The sequence below is a fragment of the Hemiscyllium ocellatum genome, chromosome 34 (assembly GCF_020745735.1).
Source record: "Hemiscyllium ocellatum isolate sHemOce1 chromosome 34, sHemOce1.pat.X.cur, whole genome shotgun sequence".
Classification (NCBI taxonomy): Eukaryota; Metazoa; Chordata; class Chondrichthyes; order Orectolobiformes; family Hemiscylliidae; genus Hemiscyllium; species Hemiscyllium ocellatum.
This window is the reverse complement of record NC_083434.1, coordinates 38,965,580-38,992,595: the sequence shown is the minus strand read 5'-3', so window position 1 is coordinate 38,992,595 and position 27,016 is coordinate 38,965,580. Positions and strand designations below refer to the sequence as shown.

Genomic DNA, 27,016 nt, shown 5'->3' with positions numbered 1-27,016 from the left:
GAGCATGTGCTTGAGGCTGGTTCGATCCAGATTTTCAAAATGACGATTATCTGAAGAAAAATTAGTTGCTGTGGTGGAAAGGTAGTGGTGGACGGGAGTGATGAAAATTGAATGAGTCTTGCAAAGAAGTAGCTGCTGTGCTATAACAACTGTGAAATTCAGTCCACTCAGAAAACATTAAGATTTCTGTTTGCCAATTCTATGTTGCCTTGAAAGTCTGGCACTTCTGTAAACATGGTTCCATTGAGTAGAGCCGAGCCCCTGTGGTCTTGTTCACTTGTAGCAGTCAGAGCAAGGGCCCAGCTCCTTCAGAGAGGGCAATCAGGCCTTCAGGTGAATGGTATTGGGGCCTAACATGGGGGAAGAGGAGACTTCAGGCCAGGATTAGTTTCTGAGGAAAAAAAAGACTGCATTTACTTCCAAATAAATATTGGAGGTTGTTATTTCATCAGGAAAGTCTGTCAGAATGGTTTCACAACAAATTAAGAATTGAGAACAGGAGTAAACCATTTAGACTCTCAAGCCTGCTCCACCATTTAACAAAATCATAGTTGCTCTGATTGTGGCCTTTGGAAGAACAACATGTTGATAGTGTATGGACCTCCTTTTTGATCGTCTGGTTACAAGTGTGGTCATTAAAAGGTGACAGATAATGAAGATAACACAAAGTAATGTTTGTGGACAGGAAGTGTATGTTCGGCATTAGTGATTTTTTTATTAAAAGTGTGTTCTGTCAAGAGATGTGGGTAACACTAGCTAGGCTAGCAAAAAGAGCGGCTAGCATTGCTACCTCATTGCACCAGGGGCCTGGGTTCTATTCCAGCCTTGGGCAACTGTCTATGTGGAGTTCAACACTCCCTCCCTGTGTCTGCATGAGTTTACTCCAGTGCTCTGGATTCCTCCCATGTGCAGGTTGGGTGGATTGGCCATGGGAAATGTGGAGTAATGGGGAAGGGATCTGGGTGGGATACTCTTCAGAGAGTTGGTGTGGACTTGTTGGGCTGAAGGGCCTGTTTCCACACTATAGGGATTCAATGAAATACCCATTCCTCATTGACCTTGAGAGGGCAGTAGTGAGCTACCATTTTTGATCCACTGCAGCTCATGTGGTGAGTGTTGAAAAAACTTGTTACTTCTCATGTCATTAATTGCCCTTCGTGAAGAATATTTAAGATTGACAACAAAAAATTCAAAAAACAAAGTTCTTTTTTTTTCCTTGAACAAGTCTTCAATCCCAATCTATAGTATCATAAACAATTCCTGGTCATTCTGATCAGGCAGCTGATTCTTCGATAACTTTCTAAAAGGAAAGAAAGGAAGACTATGGGTTTTATATATCATGGGGCAGAATTACCAGCTGCCAGTTCCCCTCTGAGTCAGTCGCCATCCTGCCTTGGAAATATGTTGACGTTCGTTCAGTGTTGCTGGGCCAAAATCCTGGAAGTCCCACCCTGAAGCGTTGTAAGTCTCACTGCACCAATGGGACTGCAGCTAGTCAAGAAGACAGCTCACCACCTTCCCTCGAGCAGTTAGGGATGGGCAATAAATGCTGGTTTAGCCTGTGGTGCGCCCATCATCTTGTAAACAAATTACGAAATAACCCGTCACTAAATCACTGGGCTGGTACCTGCTCCTCCTAACCTACAAAAGTACAAACTGAAGGCGGGAACAGAAATCCCTGGTCTGGGCGCCCAGCCTGGCACCCGGCTCTTCCCCCAATTCCCCCCCCAACCCCCCTCACTGAGGAAGAGTGGTCTATGGGCATTCCAACTCCTGACGCTAGGTGTACCTGAACCCCATGGACTCCAGAGATCCAAGAAAGCAGCTCTCTACCACCTTCTCCAGGGCAACTAGGGATGGGCAGTGAATAGTTCTTTAAAGCAAGAAAAGGGCCCCAAGTAATTGAATAGCCAATCAAATCCATTTGAAGTGTATCGTCTGTAATAGTTTATGTAACCCCAGCAACCGAATTGCTCACAGCAAGTCTGACAGGAATGTGACGATGACCCCACAATGTGTTTTTGTGAAGTTGTTTTGGAGTTCAGTATTGAGCAGGACATTGCCCCATTAGTGCCACTAGGATCTTTCAGATTCATCGCAAGGGCAGGCAGGATCTTGCTTTCACACCACACCACAGAGACAGAACTTCTGACACTCCCTTAGTACAGCACCGTGGGGTCAGCCTGGATTTTTTTTTTAACATTTGGGTCCTGGAGTGGGATTTGACTCCAAAGCCTTTCAACTTGGGGGCTACCGACCGAGACCCACTTTGAGCCAAACCTTTAACACTTTGTTGCCAAATTGAGTGCTTTCAATGCCTTTAGTTTAGGAATAAATGATGCACGTCTGGACTGTTCCAGTCTTTTGAAGGACTCACACTGTCTGGAAAGACTCTGAATCATTCTGACTAAAACTACATTGACATTTAAGGGCATCTCCTATTCCAAGTAAACCAGCAATTCAGACTTCACAATACAATCATCAAGCCAACTGACTGTATCCAACGACTTTTTTTCTTTCAAATTAACCCTACTGCTTTAGCAGTGTCAGAGTTGGAACAGGGAAAGGCCATTCGGCTTTTTTAGCCTACTCCACCATTCAATAGACTCCTGGCTGTTCTAGTTGTGGTGTCAACCTCATTTTCCTGTCTGCCCCCTCCCCCACTCTGCCATAACTCTCTTGTCTGTCGACAATCTGACTCATCCTCAAAACAATTTTAAAAACCCAGCCTCCACTACAGAGAATTCCATACTTTAAAAGATTTAGGCACTGACGATTGGAGAGAGACGATTGGTGATGGTTTAACCTGAGGGGATAGATTGTGAAGGAGAGTCCTTTAACATTAACCTCAGATGGTGTGGGTATTGAACCAACATTGTTGGTGTTCGTCTGCATCATAAACCAGCCGTCCATCCACACTGTCATAACCCTCTAAGAGAAAATACTTCCCTTCAACATCTTCTTAAAAGGAGGATCCCTTATTCTTAAACTGTGTCCTCTCGTTTTAGTCTCCCTTTCAGGATGAAACATCTTCCCACTATCCATTGTATCCAGTCTCCTCAAAATCTCGATGTTTCAATAACATTTACATGGATTGAATCTTGCACATCCTCAGTACGCACTACTTTAAGCAATTAAAATAGTAAAAAAAAATTAGTCTCGGCATTTGTCTTAGCTTCTCTGGGAACTGTGTTGGAAATCAGACAAGACTATTTCCAAAGTCAATGCAAAAGTTAAAGATTTTTAAAAGTAATAGTCAAAATCCCCCAATTTACCTGATTTCTGTACTTAACAAGAATCACTGTTTATTAAAAATAAAGCTACAGGTAAAACATGACATTGAACTATATCAATTATACAAATTCAGTGCCTTACAAATGTCCCCTTACACACAGACAGGAAAGTTTATTCACTCATGGAATGAGGGTGTCTCTGGCTAGGTCAGCATTAATTGCCCATCCCTAATTACCCAGGGAGCAGTTAAGAGTCAACCACATTGCTGTGGGTCTGAAGTCACATGTAGGCCAGACCAACAGATTTCCTTCCCTAAAGGGCATTAGTGAACAGATGGGTTTTTCCTGACAATCAACAATGGATTCATGATCATCATTAGATTCCTAATTCCAGATATTTATCAAATTGAAATTCCACCTCTACCATAGTGGGATTTGATCTCAGATCTCCAGGGCATTAGTTGAGTTTCTGGTTTAATAGTCCAGCGATAATACCACACAGCCATTGCTCCCTCCATGACCTGATGAGGAAAAAGGGCAGAGTGAACGTTGGGTAAATAGTCCTGCATATTTTCACAAGTTCTGATGGTTTGCTTCTTGTTGACTGAAAGGGTTCTTCTCGACATTTCTTTCTCCAAATATTTCCCGTGGATTTGCAGGGGTACAGGGTGGCTGGATCATTTCTGAAAGGTCTCTGATTTCTCCAATTCACAGTCACAGCATCTGCTGAATTTTTCTTCACACTCAAAGTGGGTCAAAGCAGAAAACCAAGAGAGGGGCCCGCTGGTTTCTGTTCTGATCTATCATACTTCTGTACTCAAAATAGAAACCTCGTTCTGGTGAAGAGTCACATTGGACTCGAAATGTTAACTCTGTTTCTGTCTCTCCATAAATACTGCCAGACCTGCTGAGTTTCTCCATCATTCTCTGCTTTTATTTCAGATTTGCAGCACCCATAGTGTTTAGCTTTTAGCTTCTCTGTCTTGTTCACAGCTGTTCAGCTGCCTGACACCCAAGCACACTATAGTTGATGGGCAAAGGAACATGGTCAATGATAACTTGTCCCTAGCCCACAAGCCAGTCAGCTTTACTTACAAACAATCCCGTGAGTCCAGTTCGTCTGCACATTGCTGGAAACCAAAGTTGCACAAAGAGTTTACAATAAACATCTGTCTTTCTTGCAAATCCCTAAGTTTTAAAATCATTCCTTCACATTTCAGTCCACAGTTTTCAAAAGTATTAAAATGAAAAGGCTCTGCCTTTACAGTTCAACTTGGAATTATGTGCTTTTAGCCTTGCCTTTGTTACCTCTAGACTTGACTATGCAACTATTCTCCTGACTGTCATCCTGTGTTCTACCATTTGCAAACATGAGGTCACCAAATTTTGTGCCAAATGCCATTTCAGACCAGAAGATGTCGGAGCAGAAGTAGCCCATTGGGTCTGCTCTGCCATTCAATGAGATTGTGGCAGATCTGATTATCCTCAACTCCACTTTCCTGCTATTTCCACATAATCCTTCATTCACTTATTAATGAAAAATCTATCCATCTCAGCCTTGAGTATTGTAATACTCATGAGCCTCGACAGCCCTCTGTGGTAAAGACTTCCTCAGATTCACAACTCTCTGAGAGAAGAAATTCCTCCTCATCTCATCCCTAATTATTATACCACAAGGGGAAACTCCCCCATTTACCCATTCAAGTCCCCTAAGAATCTCTTATGTTTCAATAAGATTCCCTCCCTCACTTGAAAATTCCAGTGAGTATAGGTCCACCCCACTCAACCTCTCCTCTGTACCCAGGATCAGCCGAGTGAACCTTGTCTGGACTGACTCCAATGCTGGGATATTTTGGGTTGAGAAGACAAGGAACCTTCATTCAGAATGTAGTGGATATTTAAAATTCTCTACCCCAGAGGACTGTGAAGACTTATTCATTGAGCAAGTTCAAGACAGAAACCCACAGAGAGGGTGAGGGGATGGTGTAGTGCTATTGGCTCGGGGCCACAATTTCAGTGGCCCGTGGAATGCTCTGGGAACCCGAGATATATCCTATTTGTGGAATGAGTTTGAAAAAAATAGAATTGACAGTCTAGCGATGACCACAAAACCATTGTTGATTATCAGAGAAACCCATCTGGTTCATTAAAATGGGAAGGAAATCTCCTGTCCTTACCTGGTCTGGCCTACATGTGACTCCAGGCTGGCAGTAATTTGGATGACTCTTAATGGTCCTCGGAAATGGTCCAGCAAGCCGCTCAGTTGTATCAAACTGGTGGCTCACCACCTTCTCAAGGACAGCAAAGATTTGCTGATCCAGAAAAACCCACAACCCCTGGATGAATTGAAAAAGAAAATGAAGGGATGTGCGGATACCGGAGAAAAATAGTATTGAAGTAGAAGATCAACAGTGATTCACTGAATGGCAAGGAGGGCTGAATGGCCTACCTCTGCTGTTCTTTCTTATGTAATAACAATAGCTTGTAATTATGTTACAAGTCCAATGGATATTTTGCTTGATAGTCATAGAGACCACCAGCACTCAAGAAGGCCCTGTGTGGCATGGTGGCTCAGTGGTTAGCACTGCTACCTCACAGCACCAGAGACCTGGGTTCAATTCCCGCCTCAGGCAACTGTCTGTGTGGAGTTTGCACATTTCTCCCTGTGTCTGTGTGGGTTTCCTCTGGGTGCTCCGGTTTCCCCTCTCAGTCCAAAGATGTGCAGGTAAGGTGAATTGGCAATGTGAATTGCCCGTAGTGTTCAGGGATGTGTAGGTTAGGTGCGGTAGTCATGGGGAATGTAGAGTAATAGGGTAGGGGAATGGGTCTGGGTGGGATACTCTTCAGAGGGTTGGTGTTGACTTGTTGGGCTGAATGTTTCCACACTGTAGGGATTCTATGATCCAGCCTATTGAGTCTGCGCTGTTCAAAAACAACCACCTAACTATTGTAATCCCATGTTCCAGTACTTGGTTCATAGCCTTGGCATGCACATTAACTACTTTCTCAGTGTGATGAGGGTTTCTGCCATTCCCACCCTCATAGACAGTGAGTTTCAGATTCCTACCACCTTCTGGGTGGGGGGAGAAAAGATTTTCCCCACATTTTCTGTAATCTTCCTACCCTTTCCCTTAAACCTGTGCCTCTGTCATTGATCCCTCCATCAAGGGCCAAGATTTCTTTCTGTCTGCCTTACCTGTGTTCCTGATAATTTTATACATCATACCTTCAATTGTAAATCACCCAAAAATGAGCTGTTTGGTTACACCTAGCAACAGTAAGTTAGTCGGGGAGGGCTGACATTGATCTAATTGATTTTCTGTTCAAAGAAAGAAGCAAATATAATCCGGCAAATCTCCTGAAACTTCTTGTTTGCCGTCTTGCAGAGAGTTATGAAATCAAAGTGAGCGAGGGCGATTCGATGGTATTTAAGCAGATCTCGGAGACATCTGGAGTTGCCTTTCCCCTGCTTTGTATCTGCACCTCTCCCGAGCTGACATCCAACTGTGACACCAAGTTGCGATTGGAAGGTGGAGATCACACGAACGTCTCTTTCAACTCCAAATGCGACCCGACACGGGATGTCATTGTGGAAGCCACCAGGAATATCTGTAAGTGTTTCTTATCTTTGTGGGATTTGTTGGAAACCCCGCCCCCCCCCGCTCCCCACTTTTGGAGCTTACTCAGAGATACACAAGTGGCTGGAATAGAGCTAGGGGCAGGATTGTAAGGCCCCACTGGAGTTATGAACGGAGGTGGATGGGGCCTCATTTACCAGCACTGACTGGAGTACCTCCTGAAGATGCCGTTCGGTCCTTTAGCTATTTAGAGTCTACATGAATGACTTGGGTGTAGAGATAGAAGGTTCTGCAGCTGAATTTACAGCCCCCACAAAAATAGACCGGATAGTAAATTGCAATGAGAAATACAGTGGAAGTGGTCATGTGTTTGGAAGGAGGCTTGGTGAATTTCCGCAGTGATTGGTACAAACTGCTGCTACTCAGTATTAGAGGGAGTGGTTGTTTGTGGATGTGGTGCCAATCAAGTGGGCTGCTTTATTCTGCTTGGCATCAAGCTACCTGAGTGTTGTTGGAGCTGCAACCCATCCAGGGCAAATGGGAAGTATTCCATCACACTCCTGACTTGTGCTGTGTAGACAGTAGACAGGCTTGGGGAGGCAGGAGGTGAGTTACTAGCTGCAGGATTCATAGCCTTTGACCTGCTCCTGTAGGTCCGTTGTGTTTTATGTGGCAAGTCCAGTACATCCTGAAGCTGGATGGATTCTAGGTGGCTCTCTCCCTCCAAGTGCCAGCCCGCTCTCCTTCATTGGACAGTGAGTCCATCTCCAAATCAATTGAAGGAACGGCTACACAAATTCCCAATGAGTGACTTCTGACCCACCTTCCCGTTCGAGAGTAATTAGGACCATTCCCAACCTCTTACACAGGGCAGCAGAGCCCAGGTTAGCCCATTGTGCCAGTACAAATTCTTCGAAAAATGCATTGAATTGAAACAAAATTCTCTGCTCTGTCTCCCATTGCCCTGCAGCTTATTTTTCCTTTTCAGTTATGTATCCAATTCCTTCTGCTATTGCCAGATGCTGGATTCATGATTATAACAACCCATTGTGTGTGAATATTGCCAGCTCTCCCTTTTTGACTTGACGTTTACTTTTCACCATCTGTCACTCCCACCCCTTGTTAAAAGATTCCTGCGAATTTGCCCGAGTAATTCAAACACTCCGGCTGGCAGTATGTTTCTGTAAAGGGAGGAGGTGGTTGACGAAAGCAGCTTGTGTCTATACACCCTGCCTCCCCAAAAGGTGCCTTTCTTGTATGTTTTGAATCCACTTTCCTGGTGAGATCGGAATAAGTCACAGCTGGCATCGATGCCGGAGTGGAATATGGATCTCTCTCTATCCTCAGCAATAACTGACTGCCCCAAGATTGCCAACAAATAATGAAACTCCAATAGTTACCACCTCTCACTTTGTAGACTCACCAACACTGGGGGGGCAGGGGGAGATAGGGGAGGAGGCAGCATTGTGATAATGCCACTAGATTAATAATTCAGATTAAGGGCTTATGGCCGAAACGTCGACTCTCCTGCTCCTCAGATCTGCCTGACCTGCTGTGCTTTCCAGCTTTTGATTCGATAATAATCCAGAACGCCAGGCTAATGGAGTCATTAGATCAAATCCCACCACAGCACTTGGATAAAATTTGAATTCAGTAAAAGTCTGGAATATCACAAAAAAGCAAGCCTGATTATGAATGTGAAACCACTGCCGATTATCAGTGAAAATGCATCTCGTTCACTAATATTCTGTGGAAAGGAATCTCCTGTCCTTACCTGGCCTGGTCTGCATGTGACCATTACAATGTGGTCGACTCTGAAATGTTCTCTGGGCAACTGGGGGCAACAGTAAATATTGTCTCAGGTAGTGATGCCTATATCCCATGAATGAATTAAACAGGAATTGTGGACAGAGCTCCCGTTGTGTCAGTTTTGGAAACCATCTGCAGCTACAGCACAGCAGAAATTCTTGAATGAGATGGGGTAGTGGTTTAAAGATTCATACTGGTCCACATCTAGCAGGAGCATGATGGTTGAGGAGGTGAGGTCCAAGAGAACTATTGAAGAGCAAACACAGCTTTGAAGTGATCTGTGTGTTTGGAGAAGCAGCTGCAACCCAGTGATTCACGCTGACAGGTATTTCTGTAATTTGTTCATGGCGTGTGGTTGGACCAGCCTTTATTGCCTGTCCCGAGACTGCCCGTGGGAAGGTGGTGGTGAGCTGCCTTCTTGAACAGTCTAAGGGGTGTAGGTAGACCCACTCTGCGTTAAGGAGGGAATTCCAGGACCCAGTCCCCTGGCGATATGTTTCCAAATCAGGATGGTGTCAGATTCAGAGGGGAGCATGCAGACTGTGTTTGTCCCTAATGCTCTTGTCCCCCTGTGGCTATGTGTATACTGTCTAGAATGAGGCGGCTCAGTGCTGCAACTACAGCATTACATGTCTGGCCTAACCGATGCTTTATCGACATTTATCCTCTGCTTTTGTCCCAAGCAATTGGACCCTTACCCTGTGATTAATTTCAGATACAAAGTGTTGTTTCCAAATGTACCAAAGCCCTTTCCATGATATTAGAATAGAATCCCTATCATGCAGAAACAGGCCATTCAGCCCAACAAGTTTAGCTACTTGATAACCCTGCGTGTTGAGCCTTGCCTCAGGTGGTCAGCCACCTTTCCCTTCTCGTATTCCAGCAACTGACCAGGTCTCTCAATCCCGCCTGCAACCACCGGTCCCTTCCCACCCAGTCTGGGGCTTGACAGGGACACAGCTGGGAGGAAGTTTCCCTTCAGGGGAGAGTCTAGAACCAGAGGGCATCGCCTCAGATTAAAGGGGCACCAATTTAAGACTGAGGTGAGGGGCAATCTCTTCCTCTGAGGGTTGGGAGACTTTGGAGCTCCTTGCCACAGAGGGAGCTGTGAGCTCCTTGTGTCTATCTAAGGCTGAGCTAGATTCTTGATCAGTCAGGGCACCAAGGGTTACAGGGAAAGGGCAGAAATGTGAGGAATGTCCGATCAGTCACGATCCTATTGAATGACAGAGCAGGCTTGAGGAGCCAAATGGCCTATTCCTCCTATTTCGTAAGGCCTTTTAAATTCCAGGCCACACTCTGCTAACAACCTGTCTGGTGCCTCTGGCCATGTTTGATAATGTCTTATTTCTGTTTACAATCGTGTTGCTGTCCTGTCACAAGCCAAGCCTCACTGACCACACTTGCCTTTCTCCTTGCCTCATCCCCGGTTTAATCGGTCTGGGTTTCATTTCAAGTTTCATCCCACTGTTTCTCAACGTTCCCTCTCGGATCTCAAAGACGCAACCCCCGCCCCCCCCCCCCCCCCCCCCCCCCCCCCGTTCGTATTGTGCGAGCACCTGATTTTCACACTGTACATTTGCAAAACATCTTGTACGGCATCTGTTTTATGAAGCCTGATCATTTTGTTGCCTCACTATTTTCTACTCACTGAGACAAAATCAATAAAAGGCACCCAGGATGGGAATTGAATTAGGAGCTTTTAGCAACGATGACTGCCTCAGGGGATGGCCTTTTTAGATTAAAATTGAATAAGTTAGGAAAGTTTAAAAATAACTGGATACAACTAAGATTAAGCAGCTGATTAACAGCACGCTTGAGCAATCTTTGTTACCTGAAGGTAAAACTTTTTTTTCTTACAAGGTTGAACCGATTTGAATGTTGAAAATGTGTTGCTGGTTAAAGCACAGCAGGTTAGGCAGCATCCAAGGAATAGGAAATTCGACATTTCAGGCATAAGCCTAATATTGGAAGAGCAATCAAGACTAGTATTCAGACACAGAGGCACACCCTTCTGTTAATTAAACCAAACACCCAGAAAAGCTCACCTCGCCTCACAGTCTGTTAAAATGTGAGTGACAGAGGACTCCCAAATTCCACTATTTCAAGAAAATAATATCAATTTATTCTCTAATTCTAAAAGTGAACATTAAACAAAAACTATTCATAAATCTAAGCCCCTCTTTCTCTTAACTGCTTCCTATCAGCCTCCAATGCTATAGCAATATGCTGTTCCAATAAAACACTTATTAAAATGACATCAATTTAATTTCTAAACCACACAGTCTCTATCTCCTTCTGTGTCTTCAGTCTTCCAGCTGCTAATCTGTCTGGATCATTCTCTTTCTTTTTACTGCAGCTATGTTTCACAAGAAAAGGTACATCTGACAGAGTGTGTTTTTAAATTTCTTTGAGAGCAAGATGTTAGATGGGCAATTAGCACTCAAGGAGTTTCTCTCTCTTGACCAATTTTTAAAATGGCCACATTTTTATACTCCGTTGAAAATGTGTTGCTGGTTAAAGCACAGCAGGTCAGGCAGCATCCAAGGAATAGGAAATTCGACGTTTCGGGCATAAGCCTAATATTCCTTGGATGCTGCCTAACCTGCTGTGCTTTAACCAGCAACACATTTTCAAATGAACCGATTTGAAACTGAGCAACTAGTTATCCCTGATTTTAAACCGGATATTATAACAGGATTAACTGTGATGTTAGCAAGAACAGGAAGGCATGGCGATAAATTGGGAAAGAGGGAGGTGCACTGAGACCTGGATGTCCTTATACATCACTCACTCAGGGTGCAGGTGATAAAGGTAAATGGTTTGTTGGTTTGCACAGCGAGAGGATTCAGGTACAGGAGCAGGAATGTTTTGTTGCTGGCCTTGGTGAGACCACAACCGGAACATTGTGTGCAGCTTTCATCTCCTTCTCTGAGGAAGGATGTTCCGGCTCTGGAAGGGGTGCAACAAAGGTTTAGCAGACCCATTCCTGAGATGGCAGGAGTTATGTTTCATTTAAGACCGTATCCACTAGAGTTTAGAAGAATGAGGGCAAATCCCATAGAATTCGAACAGGACGAGATTAGGTAAATGCAAGAAAGATGTTCCCGATGACTGGCGTGTCCAGAACCAGGGGTCAAAGCCTAAGGATATGGAATGGGCACTTAGAACTGAGGTGGGGAGGAATGTGTTCACTGGTGAGTCAGTGGAATTTTCTACCACAAAAAGCATTTGAGGTCAAAACATTAAAGGAGTCAGATATGGTACCCAGGGCCAAAGGGATCAAAGTTAAAAATCACACAACACCAGGTTATAATCCAACAGGTTTATTTGGAAGCACTAGCTTTCGGAGCGCCGCTCCTTCATCAAGTGGTTGATGACTCCTGATGAAGGAACAGCACTTCAAAAGCTAGTGCTTCCAAATACACCTGTTGGACTATAACCTGGTGTGTGTGATTTTTAACTTTCGACAGCCCAGTTCAACACCGGCATCTCCAAATCATTAAAGGGATCAAGGGTTCTTGGGAGCAAACCGCAACAGGGGACAGAGTTGGCTGATCGGCCCTGAGCCTATTGAGTGGTGGAGCAGGTTTGAAGGGCTGAATGGCCAACCTTTGTTCCTATGATCCTGTAAAATGCCAGGAATACTTGGCAGCTCTGGGAGCATCTGCAGAAGCAGATTGGAGTCAACAGTCTTCCGTAGGAATTTGGAAAAGTTAGTGTACAAATATGTGAACTCTGAGCAGACGTAGGGACACACAGCACTTTCAGCCTGCTGTGTTATCTGAAGGTACCACAGCTGATCTGATTCCTCCATGTTCTCACCCACACACCCCACCCCAATAACCCTTCACCCCTTGTTTATTGAGAATCTACCGACCACTGCCTTAAAACAAACATCCAAGACGGGAGGATTGGAGGGTGGCTAATGTTGTCCCACTTTTTAAGAAAGGAGGGAGAGAGAAAACAAAGAATTATAGACCAATTAGTCTGAACTCAGTGGTGGGAAAAATGTTGGAGTCAATTATAAAGGACGAAATTGCAACACATCTGGATAGCAGTAACAGGATAGGTCAGAGACAGCATGGATTTATGAAGGGGAAATCATGCTTGACTAATCGTCTGAAATTTTTTGAGGATGTAACTCTGAAGATGGACAAGAGAGATCCAGTGGATGTAGTATACCTGGACTTTCAGAAAGCCTTTGATAAAGTCCCACATAGGAGGTTAGTGAGCAAAATTAGGGCACATAGTATTAGGTCAGGCAGCATCCAAGGAGCAAGAGAGTCGACGTTTCTGCCTGACCTGCTTCGCTTTTCCAGCAACACATTTTCCTGAAGAAGGGCTCATGCCCAAAACGTTGATTCTCCTGCTCCTTGGGTGCTGCCTGACCTGCTGAGCTTTTCCAGCAACACATTTTCAGCTCTGATCTCCAACATCTGCAGTCCTCACTTGCTCCCACATGGTATTAGGGGCAAAATACTAACATGGACTGAAAATTGGTTGGCTGACAGGAAACAAAGAGTAGTGATAAACGGCTCCCTTTTGGAATGGCAGGCCACAATGGTGTGCCGCAGGGATCAGTGCTGGGACCGCAGCTTTTTACAATGTACATTAATGATATGGATGAAGGTATTAAAAGTAATATGAGCAAATTTGCTGATGACACAAAGCTGGATGGCAGGGTGAAATGTGAGGAGGATGTTAGGAGAATGCAGGGTGACCTGGACAGGCGGGTGGACGAATGCATGGCAGATGCAGTTTAATGTGGATAAATGTGTGGTTATCCACTTTGGTGGCAAGAACAGGAAGGCAGATTACTACCTAAATGGAGTCAAGTTAGGTAAGGGGGCAGTACAAAGAGATCTAGGTGTTCTTGTACATCAGTCAATGAAGGCAAGCATGCAGGTACAGCAGGTAGTGAAGAAAGCTAATAGCATACTGGCCTTCATAACAAGAGAAATTGAGTATAGAAGCAAAGAGGTCCTTCTGCAGCTGTACACGGTCCTGGTGAGACCACAGCTGAAAAATGTGTTGCTAGAAAAGCCGAGCAGGTCAGGCAGCATCGAGGGAGCAGCATAAGCCCTTCTTCAGGAATGAGGAGGGTGTGCCAAGCAGGCCTTGTAGAGGGAGGACGAGAGCTTCTTCAAGGAAGGCATGTGAGACCACACCTGGAATATTGTGCGCAGTTTTGGTCTCCAAATTTGAGGAAAGACATTCTGGTGAGTGAGGGAGTGCAGCATAGGTTCATGAGGTCAATTCCCGGAATGGCGGGACAATCTTACGCTGAACGATTGGAGTGACTGGGCTTGTATACCCTTGAGTTTAGAAGACTGTGAGGGGATCTGATTGAGACGTATAAGATTATTAAAGGATTGGACACTCGGCAGGCAAGAAGCATGTTTCCGCTGATGGGTGAGTCCCGAACCAGAGGACACAGTTTAAAAATAAGGGGTAGGCCACTTAGAACAGAGTTGAGGAGAAACTTCTTCACCCAGAGAGTGGTGGGTATATGGAATGTTCTGCCCCAGAGGGCAGTGGAGGACAAGTCTCTGGATACTTTCAAGAAAGAGTTGGACAGAGCTCTTAAGGATAGTGGAATCAAGGGTTATGGAGATAAGGCAGGAACAGGATACTGATTAAGGATGATCAGCCATGATCATAATGAATGGTGGCGCTGGCTCGAAGGGCTGAATGGCCTACTCCTGCACCTATTGTCTATTGTCTATTGACTTTGTATGCATGGCCTTTTGAGGAAGAGAAATCTCATATCCCTCTGTGAAGGAAAAATATTCTTCTCAATTCTGTCCTAAGTGGGTGACCCCTTCTTCTAAAACCTCCCATATTCACCCAGTCAAGCCCTCACAGCATTTATATATATTTTTTCTTTATTCATGGGATGAAAGCATCATTGGCTAAGCAGTATTTATTGCCCAGAAAGCAGTTAGAAGTCACCCACATTGCTGTGAGTCTGGAGTCACATGTAGGCCAGACCAGGTAAGGATGGCAGATTTCCTTTCCTAAAGGGCATGAGTGAGCCAGATGGGGTTTTCTGAAAATGGGTTCATGGTCATCATTAGATTCCTAATTCTAGATAGGTATTGCTTTCAGTTGCACCATCTGCTGTGGCAGGATTTGAACCCGGGACCCGAGAACATTACCTGCATCTCTGGATTAATAAACCAACAAAAATACCAGTGGGCCGTCACCTCCCCTTATGCAGAATGTTAGAAATGTAATGGGTTTTAAGTGGGTAAAATGGGGTGAGGTTGGAAGTAGAGACAAGATGAGGGCGGGTGGAAGACAGGATTAATTAAATAACACGAAGAGCAAGCAGGAAATGGGAATGCACCAAGACAAAGAAAACCAGGTCCAGAGGAGGTGTGATTGGCAGCATCATAACCAGGTGCTGCCTGGAAACGAGTCCGTGGGAAAGCGGCGTTAAGATCAGTGTGTGCAATGGAAATGCAACCACGCCCCAAGTGGTTTTTGATTGTAAATTGCTGAGGTTAATGGGTTCATGAGGTGATGAAAGACCAGCACAAACAACAGGGCACAGTTTCTCAAGGTTTCGTTGGAAGCTGGCGAGGTCACCCTGGGAGGAGACTGGGGACCTCAACTGAGGGATACTCCTGACTGAGGGTCGAGACCGAGGGGCACAGATTTTCGACTGGCAAAAGGACCAAAGACAACGTGAGGAAAATGTCTTGCATCGCGAGTTGCTGGGTGCGCACTGGCAGAGGGTGTGGGGAAGGCAGGGTCAGGTACAGTTGTGGCTTTCCAAAGAGGATTATCTGGAGAAGAGTTTTGAGGAGCTAAAAGGAAAGGGCAGGAGTGTGGGACTCCGAGTCGCTCCACTGAAGAGCTAGCATGTATGATGGGTTGAACGGCCTTTTTCTGTGCTGTAAACATTCTCCGATCTCAATAAACTTTTTTAAAATTTGTTTTGTCGCTTCCTCTCTCAGCCTGTAAAGATGTAGAAGAGTGCTCGGTGAATAATGTGGACCTGGCCTTGCCCTCTGTACTCTCGACACTGCCCGTGGCCCATCAGACCTTCAAGTGGGTGCTCACACAGCCGTCAGAACTGACCATTGAGTTGGCGTCTGAGCATCTGAAGCTGCAGCAGCTGCTCCAGGGTGACAAGTGCGAAGGCAACTTGACGTATAATGTCAGCACATTCAGCCGAGATGGTGCTAGGTCAGTGGTTGGCCAGTTCTGTCCCAAAGGAGCATTGGAGAGGATCCAGACAGCTGACCACGTGTTAGTGGAGCTGAGGACATCACATGGCTGGGACTCCAAAGACCAGGATGTCAAACTGTCTTTCATTCCCCGCCTCACAGGTAATTGGTGGCTCAGTGGTTAACACTGCTGCCTCAGAGCACCAGGGACCTAGGTTCGATCCCAGCCTTGGGCAACTGTCTGTGTGGAGCTTGCATGTCTCCCGGTGTCTGTGTGGGTTTGCTCTGGTTTCCTCCCCCAAACCAAAGATGTGCCAGGTTAGAGTGGATTTGCCATGCTAAATTGCCCATAGTGTTCAGGGATGTATAGGTTGGGGTATTACTCAGGGGTAAACGTAGAGTAATGGTGTAGAAAAATAGGTCTGGGTGGGTTACTCTTCAGAGGGCGAGTGTGGACTTGTTGGGCCGAAGGGCCTGTTGCCACACTGTAGGGATTCTGTGACAGCTCAGGGAACCCTTGTCTTTCATTTCTCACCTCACAAGCAGTTGGCTCAGGAAGCCCTTGGACGTCTCAAAGCACTTTGCAGCCATCCAGCCGGTCCCCACACATACTTTTTCCAACAAGGCCTTTCGTTCCGTGATGTCTGTACCGGCTCTCCGAATGAGCAGTTCACTCTGCTGTTCTCTTCCTTTATTTCCCAATAAGCTTGTACTATTGCTTTATTTTTCAAATGGTCACCCCATTCTCTCTCGAGGATGCCTTGATTAAAGCCACTTCCACCTTCCAAATCCTAACTACTCACTGTCCTGTTCTTTTCTGAAATTGCATTTGCTTAGCACCACAATTTTTACAGCATGGAAAGAGGCCCTTTGGCCCATCATGTCTCCATCAGTCATCAAATAAAATCAAAATGGAAAATCAAATCAAATATCCATCTACTTGATTCCATTTTCCAGCAGTTTTGCCTCTTTTGCGAATTACTTATAAACCCCTCTGGTTCTTTCTTGCAAACCTCTTCTGCTCTCTGTGCGTATCTCTGTCTGTCTCTGTCTCTCTCTCTCTCTCTCTCTCCCTCTCTCCACCCCACCCTATCTGCGTGTCTCGCTCTCTGTCTGTTTGCATGCCTCTCTCTGTCTCTCTCCCTCTCTATCTCCCTGTCTGTCTGCAAAACTCTCTCTCTCCCCCCCCCTCTGTGTGTGTGTGTCTCTCTCTCTCTCTGTCTGTCTGCATATCTCTCTCTCTCTGTCTCTATCTGTCTGCATGACTCTGTCTATGTTTCTCTCTCTCTCTCTGTGCGTCTCCCTCTCTGTCTGCATGCCTCCTCTCTCTCTTTCTCTATGTCTCTCTCTGTATCTTTCTCTCCCTCCCCCTCTCCCTCCCCGTTTTCTCTCTTTCTCTCTCTCTCTCTCTCTCTCTCTCTCACCCTGTTACACACACCCACACTCTCACTCTGTCTCCAGCGGATCACATCCTTCCTGAATTGTGGTGTCCAGAGCTGTACAGCTGGGGTCTATGTGGTGGAGAAGTGTACATGCTTATGGTGAAGGGAATGCAGTAACCAACCTGGGCAGAGCAAGATCCCACACACAGCAATGTAATAATGACCAGATAATCATGATGGTGATTTGAGAAATAGATGTTGGTTATGACCTCAAGGATATCTCAAATAAAAGCCAATTACCGCAGAGGCTGGAAATCTGAAACAAGTACGGTGAATTCTGGAGAAACACAGCAGATCGAGCACATCTGTGGAGAGATAAATGAGTTAAAGTATTGAACCCAATATGACTTTTCTCCAGAGCCCAAGATCCTGAATTCCAGAGAAGGGTCATCCAGGAATTGAAACATGAACTTTGTTGTGTCCTTCCCCCCCAGATGCTGCTACCTCTGCTGAGTTTCACCCTATTGTTTCTCTCTCCGAGTGAACCTGCTATTGTTCCTCCAGTGTTCTCTGTGTTTGTTCCAGGGATACCTTCCTGGCTTTTCCTTGTAATAATGCCGTGGGATTATTTTTTGCATCCATTTTGGGGGCAGATAGATCCTCAGTTTAGCCTCTTGTCCAAAGGCTGTGCCTCAGACAGTGCAGCACTCCCTCAGTACAGCACCGGGGCGTCAGCCTGAATTGTTACACTCAAACGCCAGTGTGGCACTTGAACCCAGAACTTGGTGAGTCAGTGCCACCAACCTCACCACAGCTGGTCTCCCTGCAGAGCCAATGAAGGCAGGTTGTGAGCCGCCTTTCAGGATGCTGTGGGCATCTCGAGATGCATTGAGTCACACTCCCTGGCTCCCTTTCTGGGATTAAGATGGACACTGGCATCCCATGGCCCCCGGTCCCATCCTGTACTCTCCAAGGATGGCATTTAAACATGCAGTGATGGGCATCCTCCCCAGCGGAACAGCATTTTGAGTGACCCTGCGTTGGTGTGCGAAATGCAAAGGGTGGAAGCTGCTTTCTAAACCAGCTCAAAGTTGCTGGCGGAGAGGCAGCTTTACAAAGGGGTCTTGATGTAACCCTCCAGCAATCTAATTGGAAGCCCAGCGCATGGGTCTTATCCCTGCCACAGTAACATGGCATCACGTGCTGAAAGGATCGATTTGCAAAGTTATGAGAGAGTCCAGAACTAGAGAGCATAAGCTTATGGTGAGAGGTGAAAGATATAAAAGGAACCTAAGGGGCAACTTTTTCACACAGAGGGTGGTGCGTGTATGGAATGAGCTGCCAGAGGAAGTTATGGAGGCTGGTACAATGCAACGTTCAAAAGGCATCTGGATGGCTATATGAGTAGGAAGAGTTTAGAGGGATATGGTCAAGAGTGCTGAGGGACTGGGTGCTGTCGGAGGGTCAGTGCTGAGGGAGCGGGTGCTGTCGGAGGGTCAGTGCTGAGGGAGTGGGTGCTGTCGGAGGGTCAGTGCGAAGGGAGTGGGCGCTATCGGAGGGCCAGTGCTGAGGGAGTGGGAGCTGTCGGAGGGTCAGTGCTAAGGGACCGGACGCTGTCAGATGGTCGGTGCGAAGGGAGTGGGCGCTGTCGGAGGGTCAGTGCTAAGGGAGTGGGTGCTGTCAGAGCGTCAGTGCTAAGGGACCGGATGCTGTCAGATGGTCAGTGCGAAGGGAGTGGGTGCTGTCAGAGGGTCAGTGCTGAGGGAGTGGGTGCTGTCAGAGGGTCAGTGCTAAGGGAGTGTGTGCTGTCAGATGGTCGGTGCGAAGGGAGTGGGTGCTGTCAGAGGGTCAGTGCTGAGGGAGCGGGTGCTGTCAGAGGGTCAGTGCTAAGGGAGCGGGTGCTGTCAGAGGGTCAGTGCTGAGGGAGTGTGTGCTGTGGGAGGGTCAGTGCTGAGGGAGTGTGTGCTGTGGGGGGGTCAGTGCTGAGGGAGTGTGTGCTGTGGGGGGGTCAGTGCTGAGGGAGCGGGTGCTGTGGGGGTGTCAGCGCTGAGGGAGCGGGTGCTGTCAGAGGGTCAGTGCTGAGGGAGTGTGTGCTGTGGGAGGGTCAGTGCTGAGGGAGTGTGTGCTGTGGGGGGGTCAGTGCTGAGGGAGTGTGTGCTGTGGGGGGGTCAGTGCTGAGGGAGCGGGTGCTGTGGGGGTGTCAGCGCTGAGGGAGCGGGTGCTGTCAGAGGGTCAGTGCTAAGGGAGCGGGTGCTGTCAGAGGGTCAGTGCTGAGGGAGTGTGTGCTGTGGGAGGGTCAGTGCTGAGGGAGTGTGCGCTGTGGGAGGGTCAGGGCTGAGGGAGTGTGCGCTGTGGGAGGGTCAGTGCTGAGGGAGCGGGTGCTGTCAGAGAGTCCGTGCTGAGGGAGTGTGTGCTGTGGGAGGGTCAGGGCTGAGGGAGTGTGTGCTGTGGGAGGGTCAGGGCTGAGGGAGTGTGTGCTGTGGGAGGGTCAGGGCTGAGGGTGCGGGTGCTGTCAGAGGGTCAGGGCTGAGGGAGCGGGTGCTGTCAGAGGGTCAGTGCTGAGGGAATGTGTGCTGTCGGAGGGTCAGGGCTGAGGGAGTGGGTGCTGTCGGAGGGTCAATGCTGAGGGAGCGGGTGCTGTCAGAGAGTCAGTGCTGAGGGAATGTGTGCTGTGGGGGGGTCAGTGCTGAGGGAGTGTGTGCTGTGGGGGGGTCAGTGCTGAGGGAGCGGGTGCTGTGGGGGTGTCAGCGCTGAGGGAGCGGGTGCTGTCAGAGGATCAGTGCTGAGGGAGTGTGTGCTGTGGGAGGGTCAGTGCTGAGGGAGTGTGTGCTGTGGGGGGTCAGTGCTGAGGGAGTGTGTGCTGTGGGGGGGTCAGTGCTGAGGGAGTGTGTGCTGTGGGGGGGGTCAGTGCTGAGGGAGCGGGTGCTGTGGGGGTGTCAGCGCTGAGGGTGCGGGTGCTGTCAGAGGGTCAGGGCTGAGGGAGCGGGTGCTGTCAGAGGGTCAGTGCTGAGGGAATGTGTGCTGTCGGAGGGTCAGGGCTGAGGGAGTGGGTGCTGTCGGAGCGTCAATGCTGAGGGAGTGGGTGCTGTCGGAGGGTCAGGGCTGAGGGAGTGTGTGCTGTGGGAGGGCCAGTGCTGAGGGAGTGGGTGCTGTCGGAGGGTCAATGCTGAGGGAGTGGGTGCTGTCAGAGGGTCAGTGCTGAGGGAGTGGGTGCTGTCGGAGGGTCAATGCTGAGGGAGTGGGTGCTGTCAGAGGGTCAGTGCTGAGGGAGTGGGTGCTGTGGGGGGGTCAGTGCTGAGGGAGTGGGTGCTGTCGAAGGTGCCACCTTTTAGATGTAACATTAAACTGAGGATCATCTATCCCTTCGAGACATAAAAATATTCTGTTTCGGTGCCATTCAGGTAAATTCTCTCCAGTATCCTGGCCAATATTTATTCCTGAATAAACATCACCAAAAAGCCAGATGACCTAGGTGTTCTTACAATGAGATCTGGGTGTTCTTGTACACCAGTCAATGAAGGTAAGCATGCAGGTACAGCAGGCAGTGAAGAAAGCTAATAGCATACTGGCCTTCATAACAAGAGGAATTGAGTATAGAAGCAAAGAGGCCCTTCTGCAGCTGTACAGGGCACTGGTGAGACCACAGCTGGAATATTGTGCGCAGTTTTGGTTTCCAAATTTGAGGAAAGACATTCTGGCTATTGAGGGAGTGCAGCGTAGGTTCATGAGGTCAATTCCCGGAATGGCGGGACTATCTTATGCTGAAAGATTGGAGCGACTGGGCTTGTATACGCTTGAGTTTAGAAGGCTGAGAGGGGAGCTGATTGAGACGTATAAGATTATTAAAGGATTGGACACTCTGGGGGCAGGAAGCATGTTTCCGCTGATGGGTGAGTCCCAAACCAGAGGACACAGCTTAAAAATAAGGGTTAGGCCACTTAGAACAGAGTTGAGGAGAATCTTCACCCAGAGAGTGATGGGTATATGGAATGCTCTGCCCCAGAGGGCAGTGGAGGCCAAGTCTCTGGATACTTTCAAGAAAGAGTTGGACAGAGCTCTTAAGGATAGTGGAATCAAGGGTTATGGAGATAAGGCAGGAACAGGATACTGATTAAGGATGATCAGCCATGATCATAATGAATGGTGGTGATGGATTGAAGGGCAGAATGGCCTACTCCTGCGCCTATTGTCTATTGACTATTGACCTGGTCATTACCTCATTGTTGCTTGTGGGAGCTTGCTGTGTGCAAATTAGCTATTGTTTCCTACATTATGACAGTAACAACACTTCAAAAATGTGTTTAATTAGCTTTAGGGCACTTTTGAGAGGTGAGATGGTGGCAAAAGAAGCTAAAATAATGAAAAATCTTGTCTGCTTTTGCTTTTCTGTTAATTTTAAAAATTCCTTTTTTAATGTACTGCTAGTTCAGTTACTTAAGTAAGCAAATGATTGATCCAAGCAGCTGGCATATATTTTAGGAGAAACCAGTGAGACATCCCTGGTTAATGCTGGCACAACTGCTCATGTCTTGGGCAACTGCAGTGTCACGTTTTGCCAGGTTGATGACACAGGAAAGCAGGAAGCGACAGTGCATGCCATGTTGCAGGTGCCCACCCCTCCTGTTCTTCTGACCACGTTGTTTGCCCCACAAACAGGCACCACTTTTCTGCTCCAGGTTACAGAGTCATAGAGATGTACAGCATGGAAACAGACCCTTCTCATCCATGCTGACCAGATATCCTAAGTTAATCTAGTCCCGTGCCTCAATCCCATTTCTGATCCATGCAGCTCCAATAAGTCATGACAGTCAATCGATGGAAACATGGGGACATTGCAATGTTATGTTTAGAATTTACACTGAGTTTATTGTCATAGCTGAGGGAATCACCGAAAATGTCCATGTTGGCACTACCTAGGAATTTTTCTGGCTGTTTGTGGTGCAAGATGGTAAGTGAAAGCCATGTGCCAATGTTGTGTTCCTGTAGGAATGCGCCAATGTTTACCCCAACCTTTCCACAATGCAGTTCGCAAATTTGCTCTTGAAACCCTCAACCATGCCTCTTTTACCTTGACACTCATCTATTTTAACACACCCCTGAACTGACTCCCTTCCCCCACTCTCCGTAAAGGCTGTCCAAGCCTCTGGTGCCTGTATGCTTGCTTGCACCAAGTCCCTGTCATCCAGCTACCCCTGTGCCCACTGACCTATATATCCTCCAGGTCAAGCAACGCCTTTTTGACTTCCCGCTGTGGACTTGCCTCTCTCTATCTCTATGACCTCCTCCAGCCCAGCAACCCTCCGTGATCTCTGCTCTCCTGCAATTCTGGTCTTTTGAGTGATCTCCGATTTTTAATGGCTGTACCTTTGGTGGATGTGTCTCAGCCCTAGGCCTCAAGCTCATGCAATTTCCTCTCTGTTCATCCTTGCCTTACTCTATCTTCCTTTCTTTCCCCTTTTAAGATGTACTTTAAAACTACTTCTGGTCACCTGTGTTTCAGTAGGGTTCCTGTGATGCTCCTTAGACTATTAATTTATCTAGCACTGTTGCTGCATTCTAATAGTCTAAGTTGTTGCATTTTGAGCCGTTGGTCAATGTTTTGTTCAGTGCATTTTGAGTGAGGATGGTCTTCCTATTACAGTGGTTTTCCAAGATGAAGCTATGCTGTTGATGGAGGATAAAAAACAGATTAAAAGCTCTCCCAGCTGTTACAGACAAACACAGCAATGTTATAGAACCATAGACATTTACAGCATAGGAGGCTATTCAGCCCATCATGTTGACACTAGTCAACAAAGATCTGACGGTACTCATTGGTTCTTACACCTGGAGCAATACACGTGAGCGTCTAAAAACTGCATAAATGTGAGAGTTTCTGACTGGACCACCACCTTTTACAGACTCCCACTACCCTCTGGATAAAAACAAACTTCTCCACAACTTCCCTCTCCACCTCTTGCCACCTGGTTATTGACCCGTCTATTAAATGGAAAAATTGCCTCCTGTCCACCCTCCCTCTGTCCCCCCACTAATCTTCAATACCTCTATTTAGTCTCCTCTCAACCCTCTCTGTTCCAAGGAAAAAAATCACAAGAGTCCTGGAGATCTACAGCACAGAAAAAGGCCCTTCCACCCATCAAGTCTGTTCTAGCCAAACACAGGCACATAACAATATGTGGATGTGCGGATCAAGGTGGATTGGCCATACTAAATTGCACATTGTGTCCAGGGGTGTGCAGACTAGGTAGAGTAGCCATGGGAAATGCAGGATTACAGGGATAGGGTAGGGAGCTGGGTCTGGATGTGATGTTCTTCGGAGGCCTGCTTCCGCTCTGTAGAGATTCTATGATACTGTAATTCCGGCACTTACCCATAACCTTTGTGTGCTTGGTGTCTCAAGTGTCAATCTAAATGTTATGAGGGTTTCTACCACCCTTAAGGGGCAGTGAGTTCCACAATTCTACCATCCTCTGAGTTAAATATTTTTTCCTCACGTTTCCTCTAACCCTCCTTCCTTAAACATGTACCCCTGGTCATTGATCCCTCCTTCAAGGGGCAAAGTTTCTTCTTGTCTACCCTTTCAATGATCCTCATTATTATGCACATCTCAATCGTCCCCACTCCTCCTCAATCTAGGCTGCTGCAAGGAAAACAACCCCAGTCCAATTATTCCCCAAGGAGAAAGTGAGGACTGCAGATGCTGGAGATCAGAGCTGAAAATGTGTTGCTGGAAAAGCGCAGCAGGTCAGACAGCATCCAAAGAGCAGGAGAATCAACGTTTCGAGAATGAAGGGCTTATGCCCGAAAAGTCGATTCTCCTGCTCTTTGGATGCTGCCTGACCTGCTGCGCTTTTCCAGCAACACATTTTCAGCAATTACTCCCCAACTCAGGGCAACATCCTGGTGAGTCTCTTCTGTCTCCTCCCCCATGCCATCACATTCCCCAACCACCCCACCCCCCTCCCCAACAAAATGTGGATTCTGGATCTGCTTGCTATACAATACTCTTGCAGTGACCAAACCAACTTTTTTACCATTCCACCATCACCTCCCTACTCCACACCTCTGTTCATAAAGATAAGACGCCTTCTTAACCATTTCAATCAGCTGTCTTCCCTCTTTACAATCTGCCTTCACATATCCACACAGTAGCTTGCAACATTGGTCATGATGATGTACTTTAACGTAAATGGAAACTGTAATTGGCCACCTGTTAGCTGGTGACCCAGAATTTGACAACACTTCACACCCTCTTGTGGTACAGTGGTAGTGTCCCTCCCTCTGAGCCAGGAGGCCCAAGCTCGCATCTTATCTGTGTGTGTGTGTGTAATAATGTCCCTGAACAGGTTGATGAGAAGATGTTTGGAACAAGCTGCTGTTCTGAACGCACTGGGCTCCACCTAGGGGCAGGCACTGATCAGTGTGCGTTGTTTGACCTGCACTGACCAGTGAGTGCCATGAGATGGCGCCTGATCTTAAAACTTCTTCAGGTGAGGTGTACTTTTAACAATTGCTGTATTTACTGTTCCTGCATTTATGGTCTGTATCTTTTCATATGTTACACTTATAAATGCAAACATTTAAGGATGCACAATTTAATCATTTGTAAAGATTATTTTCTGCAGAGAAAATCCCTGAAGTATCCAACTATATAAGGCTTCCTTAAGTTTTGCAAATAATTTATTCTTCTTTCTATTTCAGTTAGGAACACACAATCCACACATGCACCATATTTTAACCTGTCCATTTTTTTTCAAGCAAAGGATGTCCGCAGCAACTTAGCTGTGGCTTTTACACTGACTCCTGTTGGAAGCAACACTTCATTTAAAGTTATTTCAGAGTAGGTTGGTAATGGTTAGCTTGGATGGCTGGTTTGTGGTACAAATTGATACCAACAATGCTGGTTCAATTCCCACACCAACTGAGGTTATCATGAAGGAATCTCCTTCTCAACCTCTTCCCTCACCTGAGGTGTGGTGACCCTCAGGTTAAACCACCACCAGTTTGTGTCTCTCTCGAATGAGAGAGCAGCTCTCTGCCCTGGTAAGACTGTAAGACATGGCAAGCAAACTTATGAACCTACAATTCGAATGATTTTGCAATCCGTGCTGTATATCTCTAACTGAACTACAAACATTTAACACATTGCACTCAACTATAGAGTGAGCAGTACAGTAACACTCTAGTGAAATAGCCTATGCAGGATGATTTACTGCTGATCTTAATACTGCACTTGTGGTAAATTAATCCTGGTAAGAGAGAAGAGGTGATTTTTTTTCTCCCCCTCAGGCTGGTTTTTGAGATATCTCCACGTTTGGATGAGTTTGGATAACGGGCTATTTTCTTCCTAGTTCTCAAATCCCAATGGAGCTAAAACTTAACTGTTTAAAAACCTTTCTGAAGCCTCCGTAATTTGCATTAGATTATTACAATGATTAATGCTTCATATTAATGCTTTCTCCCCATTGAGTCATGTTTGGTATTCGCATCTTACTTTTCCATTAAATACCTCAGTCAAATAAACCTACTCCCAATTTAACACCAAGACATCCAGTTCCTCTGGATCAACATGCAAAGATCTTAAAGATTTTTTTTCTTCACTGAATTATGCATCTTTGAGTTGTTTTGCCAATTAAATTGCAGTTAATGCTGAACTAACTTGGGTATGTTATGTAAAACTTGTTCTGTTAAACAGACCCAGTTGTGCTCTACATTATTCATGTTTCATCTTTATAATTAATAAAGATGAGTTATTTCTCTGTTTTATATATTTTTCACGTACATTCTCCCCTTTTCCAGCACAAACATTGCAAAGTTAATAAGGGCAAGATTCATGAGCGATTCCTATTACAGGATAACACAGCAATTCCACGCAACTAATTGTCACATAGTTCAGCATCTCGAGTATATTGTCAATCGTGAATTATAGAATGTTACCACCCAGGAGGTGGCCAGTCAGCCTGTCGTCCCCAAACTGGCTCATTGGAAGAACAATCAAGACTAGTATTCAGACACAGAGGCAAACCCTTCTGTTAATTAAACCAAACACCCAGAAAAGCTCACCTCGCCTCACAGTCTGTTAAAATGTGAGTGACAGAGGACTCCCAAATTCCACTATTTCAAGAAAATAATATCAATTTATTCTCTAATTCTAAAAGTGAACATTAAACAAAAACTATTCATAAATCTAAGCCCCTCTTTCTCTTAACTGCTTCCTATCAGCCTCCAATGCTATAGCAATATGCTGTTCCAATAAAACACTTATTAAAATGACATCAATTTAATTTCTAAACCACACAGTCTCTATCTCCTTCTGTCTCTTCAGTCTTCCAGGTGCTAATCTGTCTGGATCATTCTCTTTCTTTTTACTGCAGCTATGTTTCACAAGAAAAGGTACATCTGACAGAGTGTGTTTTTAAATTTCTTTGAGAGCAAGATGTTAGATGGGCAATTAGCACTCAAGGAGTTTCTCTCTCTTGACCAATTTTTAAAATGGCCACATTTTTATACTCCTCCAATATTGGATCATCTTATTGGTTCGATGTTGGTAAAACAATAAATTCAAATTTGATTGGCTTTTAGCATCCTGGGACATAATTTGAACTGATTGGTTAAATTTGAATTGTTGTCAAATCAGCAGCCAAAACTCAACTATCCATTTCACAGCCAAAGGTTACATATTTTCAATTTTCCAGTACACTGTGGGACTACCATCTAGTCACATACACAGGTACTTGTAATCTCTTAGTTCAGAACAGCATTCACTCTCTGTTAAAGGTACAGCACACACCTTCAATCTCATAACACTAGTCTCTCAATTGAAACATCCTCATTGT

The 27,016-nt window shown here is 46.1% G+C and overlaps 1 protein-coding gene across 2 annotated transcripts in view; it reads left to right on the top strand.

Moving 5' to 3' along the window:
* Positions 1–27,016, top strand: part of LOC132832244 (CUB domain-containing protein 1-like) — a 114,256-nt gene that overhangs the window by 66,584 nt on the left and 20,656 nt on the right. For both annotated transcript variants that reach the window (XM_060850068.1, XM_060850066.1), the window contains 2 exons: positions 6,620–6,844; positions 15,586–15,960. In XM_060850068.1, the coding sequence (XP_060706051.1) occupies positions 6,620–6,844; positions 15,586–15,960 (600 nt within the window). The remainder of the gene's footprint in view (positions 1–6,619; positions 6,845–15,585; positions 15,961–27,016) is intronic.